Genomic DNA, 21,041 nt, shown 5'->3' on the forward strand with positions numbered 1-21,041 from the left:
TGGGGTGGTCTCAAAATGAGAAAATAGCTTACAAAAGCACACAATTGACCACTCCTTCAGCCACATGGGCTCTGTCACCACAATTCTGCAGCCAGGCTTGAGCTCACCTTTCTCTGCCTCACTGATTAGCTGGTAACCACCATAGAAACAGTAAGCCCTTTGCAGATATGGAGCAGCTGGTTTGCTTGGCTGAACACCCCTGCCAGTTCACACCTCTGTCTGGAAGTGGGGGTTACTGAACACCCCTGCCAGTTCACACCTCTGTCTGGGGGTGGGGGTTACTGAACACCCCTGCCAGTTCACACCTCTGTCTGGGGGTGGGGGTTACTGAACACCCCTGCCAGTTCACACCTCTGTCTGGGGGTGGGGGTTACTGAACACCCCTGCCAGTTCACACCTCTGTCTGGGGGTGGGGGTTACTGAACACCCCTGCCAGTTCACACCTCTGTCTGGGGGTGGGGGTTATTGAACACCTCTGCCGGTTCACACCTCTGTCTGGGAGGGCTTACGGAAGCCTGGAGGGATAGCAGCACTTGGGGATCTCTCCATGTGAAGGCTGTTGCACGACTGTCTGGACCTGTTAGCACTTTGCCGGAGGATACAGAGCACATCACATGAGGAGGAAGGGTGAGCACCTCCCTTTCTGGGAGTACTAACTCCCGTACTCCCCTGCCACAGGCTTCTTTGGACCAACCCTGAACAGCTTTATCCACATTCTCATGTACTCCTACTATGGGCTCTCTGTGTTCCCGTCCATGCACAAGTACCTCTGGTGGAAGAAGTACCTCACACAGGCTCAGCTGGTATGTTGTCCTTCCTTCGCTCTCCATGTGGCTCCCAGGCAGCTCAGGCCTCTCTCTGACGAGGCTGCCTCTTTTGATCATGGCCTTGAGGGATCATGCTTCGGCCACTATAGTATCTTCTGTGCATTCAGTTAGCTTCTAATGGAAATGTTCTTGTTTGAAATATATATGACCACCTTCTAAACTAACGTACAACTTAGATAATTTTTTATCAAAAAAATTAACTGCCACTTTTCCATGGGAAAATAGACATATTTATGTACTTACATAATTTCAAATGAATTTTCTGGGCAGGGTAGTGGGCTGTTAAGGCATTTTTCTTGATTTGTTTCTGCAGAAAGAATATAACAGGTGACAGTAGCCGTGCGTAGACCACTAGCGTCTATCCGCCGCAGGGCCTGTTCTCACCTGCAGCCCTCTCTGCCTTCCAGGTGCAGTTCGTGCTCACCATCACGCACACGCTGAGTGCCGTAGTGAAGCCCTGCGGCTTCCCCTTTGGCTGTCTCATCTTCCAGTCTTCCTATATGATGACCCTGGTCATCCTGTTCTTAAACTTCTACATTCAGGTATGCAAGATTTGCTCAGGGGTAAATGTAACAAAACGGCCCCAAGCACTGAGTGTTAAGATAATGCCCTGGAGAGGAGGAAGTGCCTCCTAACCCTTTCCCCACAGCCTCCTGCTCACAGTCCAGTTGGCCTTTGCTGAGTGAGAACTTGTTCTCAAAGGCTGCGTTGTGTCCTGTCTGCACGTGCATTTGCAGCAGGCCACCAAACCTGACATCTGAAGGCTCAGCAGGTATAGTGGCACAGAGCCAGGAGCCCTGAAGGGAGGAAGGCTTGGGAACAAAGGTGTGGAATCAGGAATTCAGGAAGCCTCCGTCTGCTGCTCCAAGGTTTGGAGGCAGTGTTCATTTGGGGCAATTCATTTAAGGCAAACCAGCAAGGAAAGGGCATGCTTGCTCTGTCTTTGCCAAGTGACATTTTCTTTTCAATTAACAATTTAAATGAGAGAGTCCTTCAAAGTGACTGTTGTATAAGAGCCTGTGCAGGCTGTGCTAGCCAAGGTCTCAGGTGGTTGTGGATTTTAAATTGCTGGGCCAAAGAAATGGAAAGGCTGCTTCCAACAAAAAGCAGAATTTATATTCAAACAGTGCTTTTGAAACTCTATATTGACTATATTTCCTTCTCTGGACAGTTGCTCTTATGTTTTAGTTTTTGCTCTATGGTGGTTTTACGTCAAGGACAGCTGTGGGGACTGGACCTTGGGCAGCTTTTCAGACTTTGTGGCTCTGAACTAGACTGGCTGGCCTTTGCATCTTGTAACAAATAAGTTTCCTTTGAGGATGTCTAAAGAAAGAACCATCAGTGGAACCAAACCAACCCACCCTTGCACACCAGAGCATGAAAGGAACAGCAAGAACCCGCTAGCCCCTTGGTGGTGGTGGGCAGTGGACCCGCTAGCCCCACGGTGGTAGTAGGCAGTGGTCACAAAAACTGTCTCCACACACTGGTCAGACTGAGTCTTAGTTGACTTTACACCACGCCAGTCTTGTCCCTTGTTAACACCATCGTTGCTTTTTAAAACATAAAAATGCTGTTATCACAGCGCTGCAGAGGTAGAGGCAGGAAGAGCAAGAGCTTGGAGTGATCCTGGATTACACAGCAACCTGGAGACCAGCCTGGCTGCACGAGACCTCACCTCGTCTCAAAAAATAAATGAGAAGATAGGTCAGCTGTTTCATCAGAATAACAGAGGCAACATGATAGGCACACAGTAGACCCTGCTTGCTGTTGTTGCAAAGCCAGAACTAGGAAATGTAGCCAAATTGCGATCTCAAAATAAATAAAACAGCAGCTCCTTTTATCTTGATTTTAAAGAGAAGTTATATTTTTCCAGTGAACAACTAATGTAAGCTGCTTTGATTGCTAAGCAAATTACAGTGTAACAGAAGTGAAATAGCCTTAGCTGATTCTCCTGTGTTAGCCTAGATTTACTTGAACTTTGTAGCCAGACACTTAAAAACAAACACTTGTTTTGTTTTTCGAAACATGGTTTCTTTTAGTAGCTTGCTCTGTAGATCAGGATGGCTTTAAACCCAGAAGATATCTACCTGCCTCTGCCTCTGCCTCTGTGAGTGCTGGGATTAAGGTGTACGCTACCATGCCTGGCTCAAACATCAATTCCTAGTGGAAGGTCCAGTACCAAGGAAAATTATGTAGTGCTTTAACTGCATGCTATGTCAGAGGTTAGAGATGAGGCCTTATTAAAACGTCTCCCCTGCTTTTCCTCCTATCTACTATGACAGACATACCGAAAAAAGCCAGTGAAGAGAGAGATACGAGAGCCACCCGCAGGGAAAGAAGTGAAGAATGGCTTCCCCAAAGCCCACTTTGTTGCAGCTAATGGCGTGACGACGAACAAGAAGGCACAGTAAAGTGAAGTGGCGGGAAACCGCATAAACACTGCAGCAGCCTAACAGATGAGCTTGTTTTAAAGCAAAGACTGAATTGAAAGTTGTATGTTTTAGCATAAACTAATTCCATTTGAGTTTGTAAATCATTTGTACCCAGAATGTATTATAATATATTGCTATTAGGTCACTCTGCTAACTGAAGCAATGCCGACCTCTACAAACCTCAGAACAGGTGCGCCCACCCCTCTCTCCTGAGCTCTTCGTAATGCCTTATTCACGCAGAAAACCAGGAGACAAGGGCTTTGTTTTTCCTGGCAGGTCTTCAGAGTTAATTTTCTTTAGATTAAATGTGTAAAAATGTTAATTATACTGTGAATGTCAGGGTCTGTTCTAGTCTATGTTAGTCTATGTCAAGCAATAACTGTCAGTGCAGAAGTTGCTCAGCCCACTGTTCCTTGAGGTGTCAGCCCCAGGAAGCACTTAAACGGGATCCTCAACCAGACAGAATCTAGCAGAACCCCTCCCTCACTCGTCTGCTACATTTTTTAACCACCTCTGATGCTTAACTTAGGGGCGCAGTAACATAGTTCATCCACCTTCAACGTATAGTTCGAGGATTAGTCAATCTGTGAAGTAACAAGCTTCTTGAGTTGGGTATGGTGGCACACATCTGTGACCCCAGCATTTGGATGTTGAGGCAGCCTGGGGTCCACAGGCACAAGGCCCTGTCTCAACCAGGAAAAAAAAAATTTTTTTTTTTGCCAAATTGTGATAACTCAGGGGCTTTGGACAGGAGCTATCTCTGTTTCAATCGACTTTCTTACTCAAGCCTTCCTGTCTACCTCTCGGGTCAGCCTGGATTTGTCGCGTCACTCTGCCCATCTCAAAGGCCAGTGGCTACCTATACCTGCCATGCCTCTTCTGAGCAAAGGCCGGAGTCCAGGTGCAGTTCTCCTTGGCACAGAAATGCAGCTGGACTACTTACAGATCATAGCCAACAGAGCCCCCGGGGCAAAGCAGACCTCCCTGTCAGCTGCTGCCTCAGAGCCTGCTCATGAATCCTGTCCCAAGTAGTTGCTGTCAATCTTCATAACTTAAATTTAAATGTCAGAAATGAGAAAAGGAAGGTGTTTGGAAAGGCCCCATGGGCTGGGAATAAGCCATAATGACAATGCATCTGGCCCAAGCAGCACCCACTCTGCCTGCTCAGAACTGCTCTGCACTGCGAAGCTGGTGCAGAGGCATTGCAGGGCGCTGGACCACCATCATTAAACTCTACCAAGCATGAAAACGCACATTTTCCAAAATTTACATAAAACTAACTTTGATTCTGTTTTCCCTCCACTTTAGCAAATGTGTAGTTGTTGATGGCACTGACGTCCAGCACGTGGGCACCAGGTAGGCTTTCCTCAAGTGCCAACAGCGGTGCCTGCCCACCCCTGGCTTCCCTTTCTGGGCAAGCTCCCATTTTAACTTTTCAATTTTAAAAAAGAATTGTACTGACCTTTTAAACTCGTAAGTATACCGCCCTTCTCAGTGGTGTGTTCTGGCAAACACCACAGTCCCTGTGTCCTGTGCTGTCCCTTACTGTCATTCCTGCTGAGCAGACTCTGTCTGGAGACCACCTACTCTTCAATGTATTTTCTAAATGATTTTCTCAGCCTGATCTGCTCCCTGGTGCTTTCTCACCACCATCTCTGGTGACTCAGACTCAAGTCAGTGGATTATTCTTTCCCAAGAATTCACGTTAAGGGTCAGCTTTGAGTACGTCATTGATCTTCTGTGACAAGACCAAAGAAGCAAACTCCTTGGTGAAACTGAAGGTCAGTTTTAGTTTTCAAACATGATCTGTAATCTGTTACTAAAGTGAATTCTGGGTAAAAAATAAGACTCAAGAGGCATCGCTGGTCATTGCACCAGCTTACTCTTGCTTGTCAGTGAGAGATGCTGAAGCCTCTCTGTGCATTATCATCCCTTCAGTGTGGGACGTCTTCATAACGTCACATCTGCATAGCACAGAGGGCGTCATCTTTCTTTGGCAGATCAACAATGGCAGCTCAAAGTACCAGCAGCTTTAAACCTCCCAGAGCAAAGCTCAGAGCAACACTAGGCCTTACACCACACGAGGGCTGACCAACATGCAGAGCCATGACAACTGAGCTGCAGAAATGTGCTCTGGTAAATGTTTAACCCATTTATTCTTAGTGTAAATTTTCTAAAATAGAAGTATAAGAAAATTTCTATCTCTATAATCTGATAAGAAACAGTGTGTTTTTCCCAGGTAAATTCCCTTTTATTCATGAGAACAAAAGTACTTGGGTACTATGAAACATTAATTTCCCCAACTTTTAAAATAAAATGGAATATTTGCTGAATGTAATTAAGCCTAGAAAATGTCAACCCATCAAAATTATATTTATACATATTGGTGGATAAGTTCCTGTCTTCCCACATTAGAGAATTATTTTTTTACCAGAACGGGCAGAATAGCATTTGTACGTTAGGACTATTCTACTCTAGTCCTTCTGGGCATCCATGGGTCACTCAAGAATGTTAGTGGAGGTCGCTGCTTTGGAAGCTGAGGACCTTTGTTTTCCTTTGAAAGTACAGCATCTGAAGAACACAGTATATCATGACTGGGGTGGACGGGAGGCAGAAGCCATTTTTTTTTCTTTTAGATAAGAAGCATTCTGTGTGATTGTTGTATAATAAATTGATTTTTATGCTAAAACATGTTGCGATTTTTCTCATTTGGCTCAAAGAAACTAAAATGCGGCCCTGCGTGGTATTCCAAGTAGTCTATTATTCAGGAATTATCTTTACCAATAAAGTGATATTTTACCGATGAATCTTAGGTTCTTATTTCAACAAGCAGTGGGGTGTTAACATAGCATTATTAATGCTGTATTTATATACCCAGCTAAACCATCTAAGAAGTTGGTCAGTCACAAGGAAAATTTAGTAGCACTCAGATAAGCAGAGGCTGACACTATAAGAAACTAATTACTAATAAGGGGAAAATGGGAGGGAGGGAAGAATGGGAGGATACAAGGGATTGGATAACCATTGAGATGTAACAAGAATAAATTAATAAAGGAGAAAAAAATAAAATACTAAAAAAATAAAATAAAATAGCTTCAAAAAAAAGAAACTAATTACTATATAATGTAACAGTATAACTGCGCTGTACTGTATATACTGTATAGTATAGCAATTATACCACACCATGCTTCACTATACAATGAGGGTACAAACGCCATAAGTTACCAATACCCTGGCCACCTGTGGTGTCTCCCCAGGAGGAGGAAGTGGCTGAAGCAGGCCAATCTTCTGTCCTTCACACAGAGGCTGCATTCTCAACCTTATGGCAAGGTACTAGAACACACTTCATTAAAAGTTATCAAGAAAGAACTCAACAATTCAATTAGAATTGCATACATTTATATTACGGAAAACCTGCACATTGATATGCTGCCTATAACGTAACTAAGCTATAACCAGAACATACTGCTCAACTCACAGGCTCTACTGTCCAGTCATAAGCTGTCTGACTTTGTGAGTGTGCTAAATTCAAATGCTGTAGTATACACTCACCCCTCTGCAGACAAACTTCATGGGAGACTTAGGAGTGATCCCAGGAGGAATATTCCTCCTCGTCTGAGCATGTGCTTGGGATAGAGGGCTGGAGAATGGAAACATCTGAAGAACAAATGTGTAACCCCCCTTAGACTTTCATGCCCAACTGTTTTCACCCATTCTGTTTTCATATTACTTTCCCTTTAAGGGGCCTTATGACATAATCTCTAGGCAGCTGCTGAGTTCCCACAAAACTTGAAGGCATGTCTCAAAAGAAAAGTTTACTTTTAAAATTATATATGAAAAGGAAACCACTTGAAAATTGGAACATCTTGGATTTTTCTATTACTGGACCAAGTTTGACTATGAAGGCTAGTTTCTGTGAACATATGGATAAGGTGGAAGCAGCTGTGGACCCGCCCTACCCTGCCCTCACCCACCCTAACTCAGCAGCTGCTAAAGGCCTGTCTGCTGTTGAGCGTCACTCTGAAGGACATCCCTTGGGCCAAGACATTACAGATTCTATCTCCATACCCCTCCTCAGGCTGTTGTACCTGGTGGAAAAGGAAATGGAGAATAGCAATTAGTCAAGGCACAACCACCATACATCTTGGGCCTTTGGAACTCACAGCCAACAAGGCCATCACCTGTTTTCTTGAGCCATGTCTGTGACTCATATGCTGGGGGCTGGAAGTGGGGTGGTCACAATCTTAAGCACAGCCCTTCGGTTCTATACCAAGCCATTAGTAAGAAAGCAGAGAGACCGGAAACCAGGTGAGGAGCCAATCAGAGTGCTCAGCCCAGTTAAGCTATAAATGAACATGCTCCAGAAGCAGTAACTCCCAAAATTCAATGTACTTATCCAACACAAAGTTATTTTGTAGGTGGCCTCATTGCATGGATGCTTGCATGTATGTGTGCACACTGCATAGGTGTAGTGCCCAAGGAGCCCAGAAGAGGGAATTGAATATCTTGAGACTAGAGGTACAGATAGTTGTGAGCCTCCATGTGGGTCCACTGGGAATTAAGCCTGGGTCCTCTGAAAGAGCAGCCAGAGTTCATAACCATTGAGCCATCTTTCTGGTCTCCTGTTGTCATTGGTGTGTGTGTGTGTGTGTGTGTGTGTGTGTGTGTGTGTGTGTGTGTCTCAGTGGTAAGTGCCTTTGCCCCTGAGCCATCTCCCTGGTTTAGAACTTCTTTTTTGATGTGGTAGGGATGTGTCTGCACACTAACCAGTCACTGCATGTCCATGTTTAGTGCAATGTTTGATAGACTGGGGAGAGCTCTCAATTATAAGGACTGGATGACTGACCCAAGGGCCTAATCGTGGGGTTGGGGGAATCTCAGAGCAGAAAGGTAGCACAAGGCGTCAGGGTTTTCACTGCTCACATACTCCCACCTCAACTCAGGACCAAACAATGTCGCTTTCTGTACCTACCTGAGGGTGCATCATAAAGCCAGGCTTTGGCTTTTCTTATGAAGACTGAGTTGAATTAAACCTGGAAGGAATTAGCCCGTCACTTACTACATTCATATTAGGCATATTAAAAACAAATTTGTCTCAGTATGAATCAGAGTTATTCTGAGGATTGGTTTATGACAATGCCCAAGGAGGGTTTGTGGCAACTCAGGTTATCAACAGAAATGCTTCATTTGTATTTCCAGTGAAGTCTATTTTAGGAATTGTCTCTGTTCACATCACTAGCCCACATATATGAGACAGATAACAACCACCACTCAGAGCTTAGAACCCTTAACTCCTTGAGGCTATAGGCTAGAGGTTGAGACAGTACAGTTTGAGGGTGTCCTTGATGCATCCTAGGAAATAAGATAATGCTGTTGCTGAGATGAACTGACAGGAGGGCGGCCAATGCGTACCTGTGTGATCTTGATGGAGCTAACTAACCTCTAACCCGGATACTAAACATTGAGTACTCAGCCCAGTCATCACTCAGCATGAGCTAAAAACAACATCCCTATCTGCCATTTGCAAGCCTGGGGCAGGGGGTGGGAGGGCAGTTTTCTTATGCCTTAGCAAGAAAAGAGAATAAAAGCAAATGCTTAAGGAAGTACATTTGGAAGAGCGCTGTTCCCTAAGACAGTCTCAACTCACCAAGGGCCTGAATCATAGGGAGATCGATGTAAACAGTAACTACTGTCTAACAGTGTTAGCTGAAGCAATGGTTGCCTCAACTAGCAGTGGGGCTAATTGAAACAAATGAATCGTTTGTGTTTTCGAAGACTTTTCTGAAGCTTAAAGCAGAGTTGCTTTCTATCGGCTGCTCTCAGAGTGTGGGCTGGGGAGCCCGTGAAGAGCCAGAGATCCTGGGAGGCCAAAGCTTTGACAACAATGACATTAACATATTATTTGCTTTTCCATTCATTGTCATCTCACCACCATGCAGTGGTACTTCCTAGCCGCTATGGCACTCAAAGGTACAAGAAGGAAGAGACAGCGGCAGCGCCACTGATCAGGTCTCTGCATTCCTGTGAACAAACCCTCTTCCATGTTCCCGTAAGAAGATATGAAAGTGGAGGGGAGACGAGTTACTGAGAGGGAGGGGGTCGGCAGGAGTACAAGACAGCAGGCAAACAAGAGAACGTGAGAGGAATATGAGCAAAGTGTGCTCTATATGTACATGAAAACAGGGTCATATGATGAGCTGATGGATAAGGATGCTTCCCATACAAGCCCGACAAGCCGAGTTTGATCCCTGGAACCCATTTAAAGACAGAAAGCTAACCCACAAAACTGTCCCCTAACTGCTACATGTGTGTGGTAGCAAACAAGCTGCACCCCCATCGATACATACACATTAATAAATAAAAAAATTCTCATTTTTGAAATGTCATAATGAGCCAGGTGTGGCAGCTTGTACTTTTAATCCCAGCATGTAGGAGGCAGAGGTGGCAGAGTTTGAGGCCAGCTTTGATACTATAGTGACTTTGTCTCAAACAAACAGCAAAACAACAAAAGATACTTCTAGAAAGAATAGTTTCTGAGGTACCTCAGCACTTGCTGATCACAGAATGACTGCAAGTCGGCCGACTGTTTCTCCCAAAACTCCTGAAATGGAACAGAGGTTTTGACTAAACACGCCATGCATTTTTCCCTAGAGAAGGTCCTCTTTTGTACCAGAGACAGCACAAACAATGAACTTGCCAGAGCATCCTTCTCAAGGCGTTTGAGAGTCTGAAGCTCCTTCTCCAAGTTGCTCAGCTGCTCAAGAACACAGTTGTGAAACTTCTCCAACTTGTTCAGTCTGCCAAACACAAAAGCAGCTGACTTCAGTGGGACCAATCGGCTGTGACAGAATAGTCCGCAAGAGACCTTGCTCACCAGTCTTGCCTTACGAACATGTTGGCGCCTTCCTTCTCTTCCCACCTTTTCATGGTCCAAGATCCCCAATCTCAGAAGCTCAGTCAACTTGCCCCTCGCAGCAGCCCAGAGGAAGCTACTATGTCATCACTAGCTTCACAGAACAGGACAGATGGTTCCAGGAAAGGAGACTAGAACACCCTCCTCCCTTCTACCTCTGTTCGCTCTCCTCTGTCTGGCCTTGTGCTGCTCTGGGAGCTATGGTTGTGGTAAGTTTGCATACCCTTTTCCTACCTCTGTGTTTTAGTTTCATATTTTCCAACAGTCACCAGACTGTGTCTGGTGTCATTCTGTGTCATACAAATGGCTCACCTGTCAGCATACTGTCTCTCATTCCTTAGGCCTCGGTGTTCCATATGAACAAGAGCAGTTGTGGCTTTTTGCTCCTTTGGATGTAGAATGTTAAAATCTCTGTTCCAGGGTAGTAGTATTGTAAAGTGATGGACGTGGGGCCTATGGGAAGTGCTTAGATTACTAATGAACATGCCCCAAAGGGGTTTTGAGTTCTGGGACTCTTACTTTTATTTCCTGTCAAACTGAGTAGTTTTCTGTACTACCTGTTGTAGCCCACTCCGTTTTGCATAACTACAGCCATTTTTGTTTCAGCTCCACTAGCCACATCGTATCGGGTTGTTGCTGACATGAAAGAATCTCTGTCCTGGGAGCTGGTGAGATGGCTCAGTGGTTAAGAGCACTGGCTGCTCTTCCAGAGGTCCTGAGTTCAATTCCCAGCAACCACATGGTGGCTCACAATCATCTACAATGAGATCTGATACCCTCTTTTGTCAGAATACTATATACATAATAAATAAACTTTAAAAAAAAATCTCTGTCCAAGGTGAAGTTGACCATAAACTATGTTTATGTTCAATGAGAAACTCTATGGCCTTGTTATTCCCAGAAGTCCTCTAACCATAAGCACAGCTGGCTCCAGCTGCCAGACACACATTCAAGGTTACCTAAAACTGCTTGTCTAGTTACCAACAATAACTTGAGTCAGAGCTGACCACCCTAACTCACCATCTGCCCCTCCACCCATATTGTGGTTGTTGGCATTATAAGCTAACTTTGAGAAACACTCAAGGTCACAGTTTGGCTCCCCGGTCCATTCTGTGTACCTGATTGTGATCAGTCTTGGACTGTGAGGTTCAATAAACCATCTATATTTGATTTAGTTCAGGGACTGAGTGGTTTGTGTGGCTTCCTCTAGACCTCGACACTACCTGTTCTTTCCATGATACCTTCCTCTAGTCCAGAGCCTAGAGTAATGGGGCCAAGTAACCACAGACTAAATCCTCCAAAACCATGGGTCACAATATGTGTGTGTACATACACATGAGGACCTAGGGTCTTCGCCTACAATCTCAACCTATAAAACTCATTACATATCCCAGGATGGTCTAAAATCATGGCCGCTCTCCTGCCTTGCCTTCCTTGTGCTGGAATCACAGGCATGGGCCATCATGCCCGGCTGCCTCACAGCTGGCTCCCAATGCTCTCTCACACTGAGCATGGTGTATGCACCTAGCACTACTCACATAGAACATATGACACATGTTCAGTGTGTGTTAGCTGAGGGGATACATGACTGAGGATAAAGCCCTTCAAATACAACAGGAACTCCACAGATCCAGAGTCCTCCATGGCTTTGCCTCGCCATTGCATATGTTTAAAAAAAACCAACTTGGAAAAATACAACTTTTTACTCAAATAATACATTTTAATCCCAAGAAGCTTTCTACTTCAACTAAGCAAATATCACACCCTCCCCCCATTTCAAGCCATTCTTTTCAATATGTTGCAATCCCTACACTCTCTTCCCCTGTGCCACTCAAAGCTCTCGTTTCCAAGATCTCATTGAAAAAGTGCTTCCACAGCAGTTGCTCTGAACAGACTCTAATTACACAGAATCTAGTTCTTACTTCCCTTTCCTTCTGTACTTCTCTAAAATGCAGGCACCTCGGGACTCCCTACCGACACAGTCATAAAGGTGCTATGTGTACTGTATCTTCTTACCACAGTGTAACATAAAAACTTCCCTCCTCACCATGTTTAAGAGGGCAGCTCAAAGCACTGGGCATATCCACAATGCTCTACGCCCTCACCATTACACATTTGTAAAGTTTTCCCACACGAGAAACAGAAAACCTGTGCCCATTACGCAAGAGCAGTCTTCTCCCACAGCCTCCATGATGCTTTCTGGATCTCTACAAATTCCTATCACTGCAGTAGGTACCTCATTTAAGTGAAATCATGCAAGATTCACCCTCTAAGAGCCTGGCTTTTTTTCTCTTAGAACAATATTTTCAAGGTTTATCCATATTGGGCATGTGTATTGTTGTGCATGCGTGAGTGCATGTGTGTGTGTGTATATATATGTATGTGCATGTGTAACAATAATAATCCACCAAAAAAGAGGCCATAAGTTTGAGAGAGAAGTGACATGGAAGGAGTTGGAGGAAGGGTTTTGGGAGGAGCCCAAGGACAGAAAGGGAAAGGGGACAGTGATGTAAAGATACTTTAACTAAAAACAAATTTCTTCCCAAGGCTGGATGATAGTCAGTAGGGTAGATAGACCACACTCAATCTAGTCTGTTTGTACATGGATTCCAGGCTTGCTTTGCTTTGCAAGTGGATTGTCACTTTCAAAGTAGCATCTCTGAGGATTATTCCCTGTAAGATCACAAAGGGGCTGGAGGACAATGCTGAGTTCCAGCTCTTGTCTCATAGATGGAAGACAAGACACCATAAAGGTTAAGAGGTGCAGGAAGCCTCACACCCTTCACACTCTCTCCTCAGCCCCCATATGATGACCACAAGATAAACGTTGTTTCACCCCCACGACTTTGCTTTCCCATCGAGTATCTACCTGCACATGTATATCTGGTTCCAAAGTCTTCTCAGGCAACCTGGCACTTCCTTGGCTTCTTCTGAAGAACATGGAATCACTTTCTGCTTGAGCTAAGGCCATTAACACAAAAACAAGATGTGTGTAAACATGATACATGAGCTGACTGTTTACTGTATCTGATGGACACCATACAGGGATGCTCAAAGGAAACATTCCTGCTGAGAGACCAGTAAGGCATCATCCTGTGTACACTTCAGGCATTGCCTTGGGGCTAGAACTATAAAGAACAAGAGAAACTAGGAAAACCTATGTTCATGCTATTAATACAATATATTGAGTACTATGGACACATGTCCACTATACATTGGCTTATTGCAGAAAGCAGGACTCTGGAGCTCTCCTGAGTTAGAGAGATGATATTTTTCTTGAATGTGCTGGTACAGAGCAGAAGTCATTACAGACTTTCAAATAATAAGACAAAAGTCAGAGGAATCCAAAATTGCTGTAATGTGCATCTCACAGACAAAGCTGAGGGGGCTTGCACACCCAGTGTGTCAAAGATCAGAAGCCATCCAGCATCCCTCTCCCACTGTGTCTTAAGAGTCTGCTCTCTAGCACACGGTTCTGTCCTGTCACTGTGGCCAAACCACTGCCTTCTGAGAATGCCACCAATGAAACCGAGCCTAGAGAATTGCCATCAGAGTGGCAATAAAGTCAATGGCCACAGGCAAGATGAGTGAGCCCGCTTTACACATGAAGAGTATTGTGCTGCTGAAGAGTGAAGGGAATGTGGTATATTCCCAATGAGCTGCCTTGTCTTTCTGTTGCCTTCTTGCCCAAATTTGTTGAGAGATATAGTTGACAAATTAGTTATTTTTGTTTGTTATTTGAGATAGGGTTTCTCTGTGTGGCCTTGGCTGTCCTGGACTTGCTTTGGAGACTAGGCTGGCCTCAAACCCACAGCGATCCACCTGCCTCTGCCTCCCCAGTGCTGGGATTAAAGGCGTGCGCCGCCGCCACCACCACCCGGCTAGTTGACAAATTAAAAACATGGGGCCTGGCGAGAGCTCAGTCTGTTTGTGCCCCCTGGCCACTACCTGTCCATTCCCTGCCCCTCCCTGGTAACTGCCCTTCTGCTCTGCCTTCTAGTTCTGCTTTCGTAGACCTTGTGCACTGGCTGGCTGGCTCATTCCACAGGTTCTGCTTTAGTGGACTCATACCTCAAATTTTCTTCTCAGGTCTCTAGTGAAGTTCTCAAAGGCTGTTTTTAAAGCAGAACTATCTGCATTTTCTGGCACATCTTCTTGGGACAGAGTAGAAATATCTGATAAACAAAACAAAACATTAAAGATAACTAAAAATGCTCAAGTAGACATGCATGATCTATCTGCTGGCCAGAGGATGGGGCAATTTGTAAGGAGCACAGATATAAACCATAGACATCCCCAACTAGCTATCTGGGTCTGATTCTGCAACATGGCTAACCCTGACCTTGAATACACTAAGGCTTACTGAATATGTAAGACAGGAACCTCATGCTGCCTCCCACCAAACCCCACCCTCTTTCAAGTGTTCATTTCATCCAAACCTCAGCACCTTAAGTCAGATCAATTGATACTGTGTTGAAGGCAGTGCCTTGAGTATTACAGGAAGATGTAAAGCACACACAACATGGGAGATGGATCAGCGGGTAAGGATGCTTGTCACCATGCCTGTTGCCCTGAGTTCAATCCTCCAGTCCCATATGATATAAGGAGAGAACCAACACCAGAAAGTTGCCCTCTAACCTTCACATGTGCATGACATGTGTGCACATGAATAAAGAACAGAGGATCTAACAGGGTATGTCAGTGGGGGTGGCCTGACATGGCAGGTCTGGCGCCCAGAAATTCTTAGGCATATAAGGTCTCTGTTCTAAAAGATTAGCATTCACCAATTCATTCATTCCTTACAAAAAACATAGGAGGTGCTTCTAGGATTCACATGAGACATAGACAGCGTTGGACTTCTGCAAGCTCACACCGGCAGCAGCTCCAGGAATAGAACCCAGGTTATCTCAAATCATGATCATCTTTTGCCTCTTAGACTTCCCAATCTGTCTTTTTGGAGCCCTTCATTTCAAGATAGATAGTACAAGTCATCCAGAAAGATAGCCAGGCTCACCTAGACGTGCCAGACCATTCTCTTTGATTGTAAATTAGTATAATTTATAGTATAATGTAGTAGCTATCAGCCAAGCAGGAGCCTCTATTTTTAGAATCTGCTGGTCTTAAGGAAGAACTACAGGGCAGAAATCGAAGGGCTGGAAGGGGAGGGTGCTTGCTTTTATCCACAATTGTGTAACAATTTGTTCATCTCGGAAAGAACAAAGTCCTTAGCACGTAGGCTGCTGCAGCCCTGGTGATCTTAAGATGTAGCTCTCTCTCGTCATTCACACGGGCACATTAACAACAGACATATCAGTCGCGCCCCTCCCCTGAGCTGCTGCTAATACGTGGGGCTACCTGTCACAATGGGGGATCCGGAAGCATCTTCTTCTAATCTTGATTGCTTTGGGGCCACAACACTCCCATCTGGTGCCTCTAAATGTAAACAGACACTGTGACAAAATGCTTGTGCGTATTTCATTTCAAATGTATCTTGTCCTCTTTTCTTTGAGGATTTCACATGTGTCTGCTGTATATGCAGCACTGTATGTTGATGTAGGTCTTTCTACAACCCTCTTTCCAACCACCCCCTCTTATACTCATAACCTCTACAGACAGATAGAAAGACAGACAGACAGACACACACATCCTAACGAAAGAAAAAAATGTGTTTCTTCCTCCCTCAGTAGCCATCGACTGCCAATAGTTCTCTGTCTAAGGTGGGCCTTGTGAAATTTTCCTGCATCTATGCTGGTGTGTCAATTGGTGTGGTCTTTGCAGGTCTTGTGCAGGCAGCCATGTTTTCAAAATCATGGGAGCAACACCTCTGCTCTGTCCAGATGAAACTGTCACATGGTGTTAGTCTCAGTCCTCAGGCTCTCAAAACCATTGCCACCTCCACTTTTGCGATGTTCCCTTAGGCTTAGATATAGGAGTTATGGTCCTGGCCATTTGGGGCCAGGTACGTGTGCGGTCATTTATTTTATGCACTTTCACTGGCCATGGACCTCTTTTTGCCAGTTAATATCTAACTTTGATATAACACAAACAAACCTCATCTCCTTTCTGTTACTAATTACTTATTATTGGCGGGTGGGCTGAGCACCACCCTAAGCATCAAAGCACGGGTGTCTACTGATGCCTGAAGGAGGACTTGGCCACAGGCATCCCTCTGATGAGCTTTGACACGTTTATGGACTCTCTGCTTCACAAGGTACAGAAAGACTCACTAAACACAGTACTCTGAGTAAAGCCAGAGCAGTGGACAGCAAAAATACTTCCAGATGGTTGTAGCTGCGGGCTTATCTATGACTCCTCTGTTCCCTTCCTTTGGTTCTATGGGTTTTGTGTCAGTATTATGTTGTGTTTTGTTACTGTGTTGGAACCAGGTACTATACGTTCAGCTTGCTCTTTCTGCTTGTCTCTGTGACTTAGGTCTTTTGTGCAGCCTTGTGGGCTTTAGGATGTTCCCCTCCCACCCCCTATTTCTATAGAGGGCATCATTGAATGCATGATGGGGCCTGCATTGAATCTGCAGATCGCTTTTTCCATAGCTCTTGAACAAATGGTGCTTGAGGGATGGGCACACACATAAAGAAGGGTGAGACTACATCCCTAAGTCTCCTTCTCTACAAAAGTCAACTTAAAATGTACGAATCAATAAATGAGATCACATAAAAATGTAAAAGTTTTTGCCTAGCAAAGAAAACAATTAACAGAATAAAGAGACAGCCTATAAAATGAGGAAGTATCTTTTTCAGCTACATATCCAACAGTGGACAAATACTTAGAAAAAATAAAGAACCCCAAAATATATACAAATATCTAGTCAATAGATTAACAAATGAACTGGGCAGATGGTTTTCAAAAAGTTAAGCAGAAATGGCCAGTAAACATGAACAAACATGTGACCACTTTAGTCATCAGAGAAATGCAAACAAACAAACAAAAAAACCCCACACACTGAAATTCTATTTCACCTTAGCCATCAAGCAAACAACATATACTGCAAGGATGAGATGGTGTCACTACATACACTATTGGTGAGAATACAAAATAATGTAGCGACTGTGGAAATAAATATGATGATTGCTCAAAACACTAAGAACAGAACTACCATACAAGACAGCTATACCACTCCTGGGATTATACCCAAAGGAATCTAAGTCTGCATGCTACAGAGACACCTGCTCCATCCATTTGAGGCACCATACAAAATAACCAAGTCACAGAGTGAGCCCATGTGCTCCTCAACCAATGAACTAACTGAAGAAAACATGGTAGACATCCCCACACAACCCTGCCCAGGCCCATCAGGAGTCATACGAGAATGCAGACCAGCAGAGCGACCACCTCTTCTCCCTACTCAAGCCCATTAGGAGTCTCACAGCAGTGCAAGCTATCCAGGCAAGTTCCCCAGACTCCCCCACAGGACCATCTGGAGATGCACAGGAGTGAGGCCACCAGGTGAGTCCCTCAGATGCCTACCCACACCACTCCATCACTCCCAGGCCGAGCATTAGCAGCACCCATCTTCACAATAGCCAGGCATATCCCAAACTCACCAGGAAGAGTTGATAAGTTGGCGCCAGATCTTGTGTCCCATACCAAAGTCTTTCTCTGCTCAGACTCAGCTGGGAGCCACATTCACTTGTTTTTGGTAACTAGTGAGTTAGAATCAACCCACTGTCTCCTGACAAGAATCTATGCCAAATACCTGAAAGACTGACTTACAAACCTTCAGACCCAGTCTTGGATAAGAGCAAAAACTTTCACTCAGCAGATGCCCAGCAGGTACACATGCCCAGAGTCACATGACAAAAACACATACAATATGAAAGGCCAAGACATGACTCGCGCCAAAACCACGGATTATAGAAATGTTTGCCAAGGAAATTACCTACATAAACACAATGATACAGAACTTTAAAAAAATTATCAAATATGATTAAAGAATTCAAGGAGTTTAAAGAGGATAAGAACAAACATGAATGAACTTGAGGAGGAGAGAAAAAAACTCCAAGAAAATACAAATATACGCTGAATGAAGTGATAAAGACAATTCAGAATTCAAGAAGTGACTTCAATAAGAAGATAGAAATACTGAAGAAAATTCAAGCTGAAACGAAGTTAAAATTGAAAAAAAAAAACCTAGAAATCTTAGGTTAAATCCTTATTGGTAGACAAAATCAAAGAGAAGAGGAAATATTGGGACCTGAAGATAATGTAGAGGAATTAGGCCACACAATCAAGGAATATGATTACTTTTTAAAACACATATGAAAGGACCATGAGCAAAGTGATTTTTATCTGGTGCAATCTGAAAAATGGCCCAGATTAATTACACTCCCTTCCCCCCTAGAAAAAAAACTGAATTACTAACCACCTCCGTGTTCCAAGTTTTCTAGCTTATGTTTGAAGCTACTGTTCTTCATAAATGATTCTAGGTTCGCAATCTAAAACACAAAATATAGACATACATAATCTTATATACATGTACATAATTGTAGAACAAGGATGTGGCACTGTGCCATTCTCTTATCAGAATGCGCAATTGTTTATGCAAATATAACTTTAACTCTGGAAAATCTGGATGATAATAATAATAATAATAATTAGTAGTAGTAGTAGTAGTAGTAGTATATAATAAAACTCTGGATAATAAGTAGTACCTGCAGCACATTTTCTTCAACTTCTGGGCTCTCTAATGAAGATAGACCACCCGATGGAAGGGGACTTTGAAGTTCTGAATATTAGAGAAAACAATGCCCAGTGAGGGAACAAACAGATCAAGAAACAAAGACAAACAGCATTCTGTGACTGCTCTCTGTATCAGTTCTCATCGTTAAAAGATGAAGAACAAGCCGGGCGTGGTGGTGCAGGCCTTCGATCCCAGTACTCCTCAGGAAGCAGAGGCAGGTGGATCTCTGAGAGTTTGAGGCCAGCCTGGTCTCCAAAGTGAGTCCAAGACAGCCAGGGATGCACAGAGAAACCCTATCTCAAAGAATGGGGGAAAAAAGATGAGGAACAGTCTTAAACAAAATTCTGTGCCTCTCAGGGAATGCATGCTTGTTGGGTTTGTAGATAAAATGAACAGTCGAGTCACGCCAGCAGCCTCAGTAGCTGCCTGCCTGCTACATCCAATCCTGCTTTTCTCTCCTCCGACTTAAGTCACCTCCTTTATTTCATTACTCTTTCCTATGTGTGATGACTTGATGTGCCCACACAGCCCAAACGGCACTCACTGGTTTTCACGTTCAATTAATCCAACACGTCATTCACAGACAAAACCTGATCATCTAAAAATGTAAGATTTGCATGCTTTGATTGACATCTCCATTTTCTTACCCATATGGAAAACAACATTTTACTTTCTGCTTCTAGGGTTTTGAATTGTTTTGATTCCACACACCTCTCTGATACAGCACCTCTCCGTTTGGCTCACTTCACATAGAAAAATAGCCTATAGAATCATCTCTTCCACAAAAGGCCAGACCTCCTTTTTATAGAACAGGCTGGAATTATACACACACCACATTTCTGTCAAGCGCTTGTTCATTAACAGACATCTAAATTGTTCCACCAACGTACTGCGGGCTTAGGTTAATGACGTTGAGAACCTTCTCATAGATTTTGTGGGCATTTGGGTGTTTTGTCCATTTATAATTCTTTTTCACACTGAAACTGCAAGTTTCTTACAGGTTTTAAATATCAGCACTTCACCAGTTATATACAAACGTCTTCTCTGTAAGCTGTCAGGCAGGACCCCTGGCCCCCTTCTGCTGATACGGTCTTACTTATTTCTGCTGCCTACTTTTGTGTCATATCTAAGAAGTCATTGTCAAGACCAATGTCAAGGACTTGTTTCCCTATGCTTTATTTCAAGACTACTAGAGCTGCCTTGTTTTATTATGGGGGATTGCATAGGCCATTTCATGAACGTATGTATTATAACTTGAACACAATGCCCACAGACCCACTTGCCTATTAGTTGCTTCTGTTCCCCAGACAGCTCCCTATGGCAGTTCACAACCATCTTTCACTTCACTTTCAGGGATTCTAGCACCCTCTTCTGGCCTCCATGGGGACCAGGGGCGTGTATAAACACAAACGCGTGTGCACACACACACACACATGGTGCACAAACATACATGCCGATAAAACACTCAGACAACATAAAACAAAAAGTAAAAATACCACATATCTGTCACAGACTCTTAGGTTAATCCTATTAGCTCTAACTGCCTCTATTTTCCAGAAATTACATTGCTATCCTTCTTTATGACTATACAAATTCCTTTGTGTATGTACTCCATTTTCTTTAAAAAAAAAAAAAGATTTTATGCATATGGGTGTTTTGTCTGTCTGTATGTCTACACACCAGATCCTGTAGAACCACAGTCATAGAAGTTGTGAGTCACAATGTGGGTGCTGGGATTCGAACCCAGAATCCATGGAAGAGCATTCAGTGATCTTAACTATGGAGCCATCTCAGCAGCCCCTACCACGTTTTCTTTATCTGTTCCTCCACTGGTCAACACCTAGGTTAGTTCTGTAGCTTGACTCTTGTGATTCATGCTGCGCTGGTTTCTAATGCCACGTTTAACCCATTTCATGTTTTGTTCATAGTATAAAACAAAGGTTTAATTCAACTCTTCTGCATGTGGATATTCACTCTCCCTCATAACACTCATTAAACAACCCCCCCCCCCATCATTTAGTTTGGCATTCTTGGCAAAGATTAATTGATCATATATGTGTTGCTTGTATTTGGTCCCACTGCCATTTATCTTTTTTATACCAACTTAACTTTCGATAGCTCTATAGTATAAGTTGAAATGGGGGAGTTTTGACTTATGAATCTGACTTCTG

General features: G+C 43.9%; 2 protein-coding genes across 4 annotated transcripts in view; one reads left to right on the forward strand and one right to left on the reverse strand.

Moving 5' to 3' along the window:
- The window catches only part of ELOVL2 (ELOVL fatty acid elongase 2), a 41,221-nt gene extending 35,155 nt beyond the window's left edge, over positions 1 to 6,066 (forward strand). For all 3 annotated transcript variants that reach the window (XM_084794716.1, XM_084794717.1, XM_084794718.1), the window contains exons 6-8: positions 679 to 803; positions 1,235 to 1,369; positions 3,110 to 6,066. In XM_084794716.1, coding sequence (XP_084650842.1) covers positions 679 to 803; positions 1,235 to 1,369; positions 3,110 to 3,238 — 389 coding nt within the window. In that variant the 3' untranslated portion in view covers positions 3,239 to 6,066. The remainder of the gene's footprint in view (positions 1 to 678; positions 804 to 1,234; positions 1,370 to 3,109) is intronic.
- Positions 6,067 to 6,788: 722 nt separating this feature from the next.
- The window catches only part of SYCP2L (synaptonemal complex protein 2 like), a 58,889-nt gene continuing 44,636 nt past the window's right edge, over positions 6,789 to 21,041 (reverse strand). Inside the window, exons 24-32 of the mRNA XM_084794651.1 lie at positions 18,842 to 18,915; positions 18,553 to 18,625; positions 15,528 to 15,605; positions 14,244 to 14,347; positions 13,042 to 13,133; positions 9,957 to 10,056; positions 9,802 to 9,860; positions 8,232 to 8,292; positions 6,789 to 7,347 (exon numbers count right to left, since the gene is read on the reverse strand). Coding sequence (XP_084650777.1) covers positions 8,268 to 8,292; positions 9,802 to 9,860; positions 9,957 to 10,056; positions 13,042 to 13,133; positions 14,244 to 14,347; positions 15,528 to 15,605; positions 18,553 to 18,625; positions 18,842 to 18,915 — 605 coding nt within the window. The 3' untranslated portion in view covers positions 6,789 to 7,347; positions 8,232 to 8,267. The remainder of the gene's footprint in view (positions 7,348 to 8,231; positions 8,293 to 9,801; positions 9,861 to 9,956; positions 10,057 to 13,041; positions 13,134 to 14,243; positions 14,348 to 15,527; positions 15,606 to 18,552; positions 18,626 to 18,841; positions 18,916 to 21,041) is intronic.

This window comes from Acomys minous (assembly GCF_964271855.1).
Source record: "Acomys minous genome assembly, chromosome: 9".
Lineage (NCBI taxonomy): Eukaryota > Metazoa > Chordata > Mammalia > Rodentia > Muridae > Acomys > Acomys minous.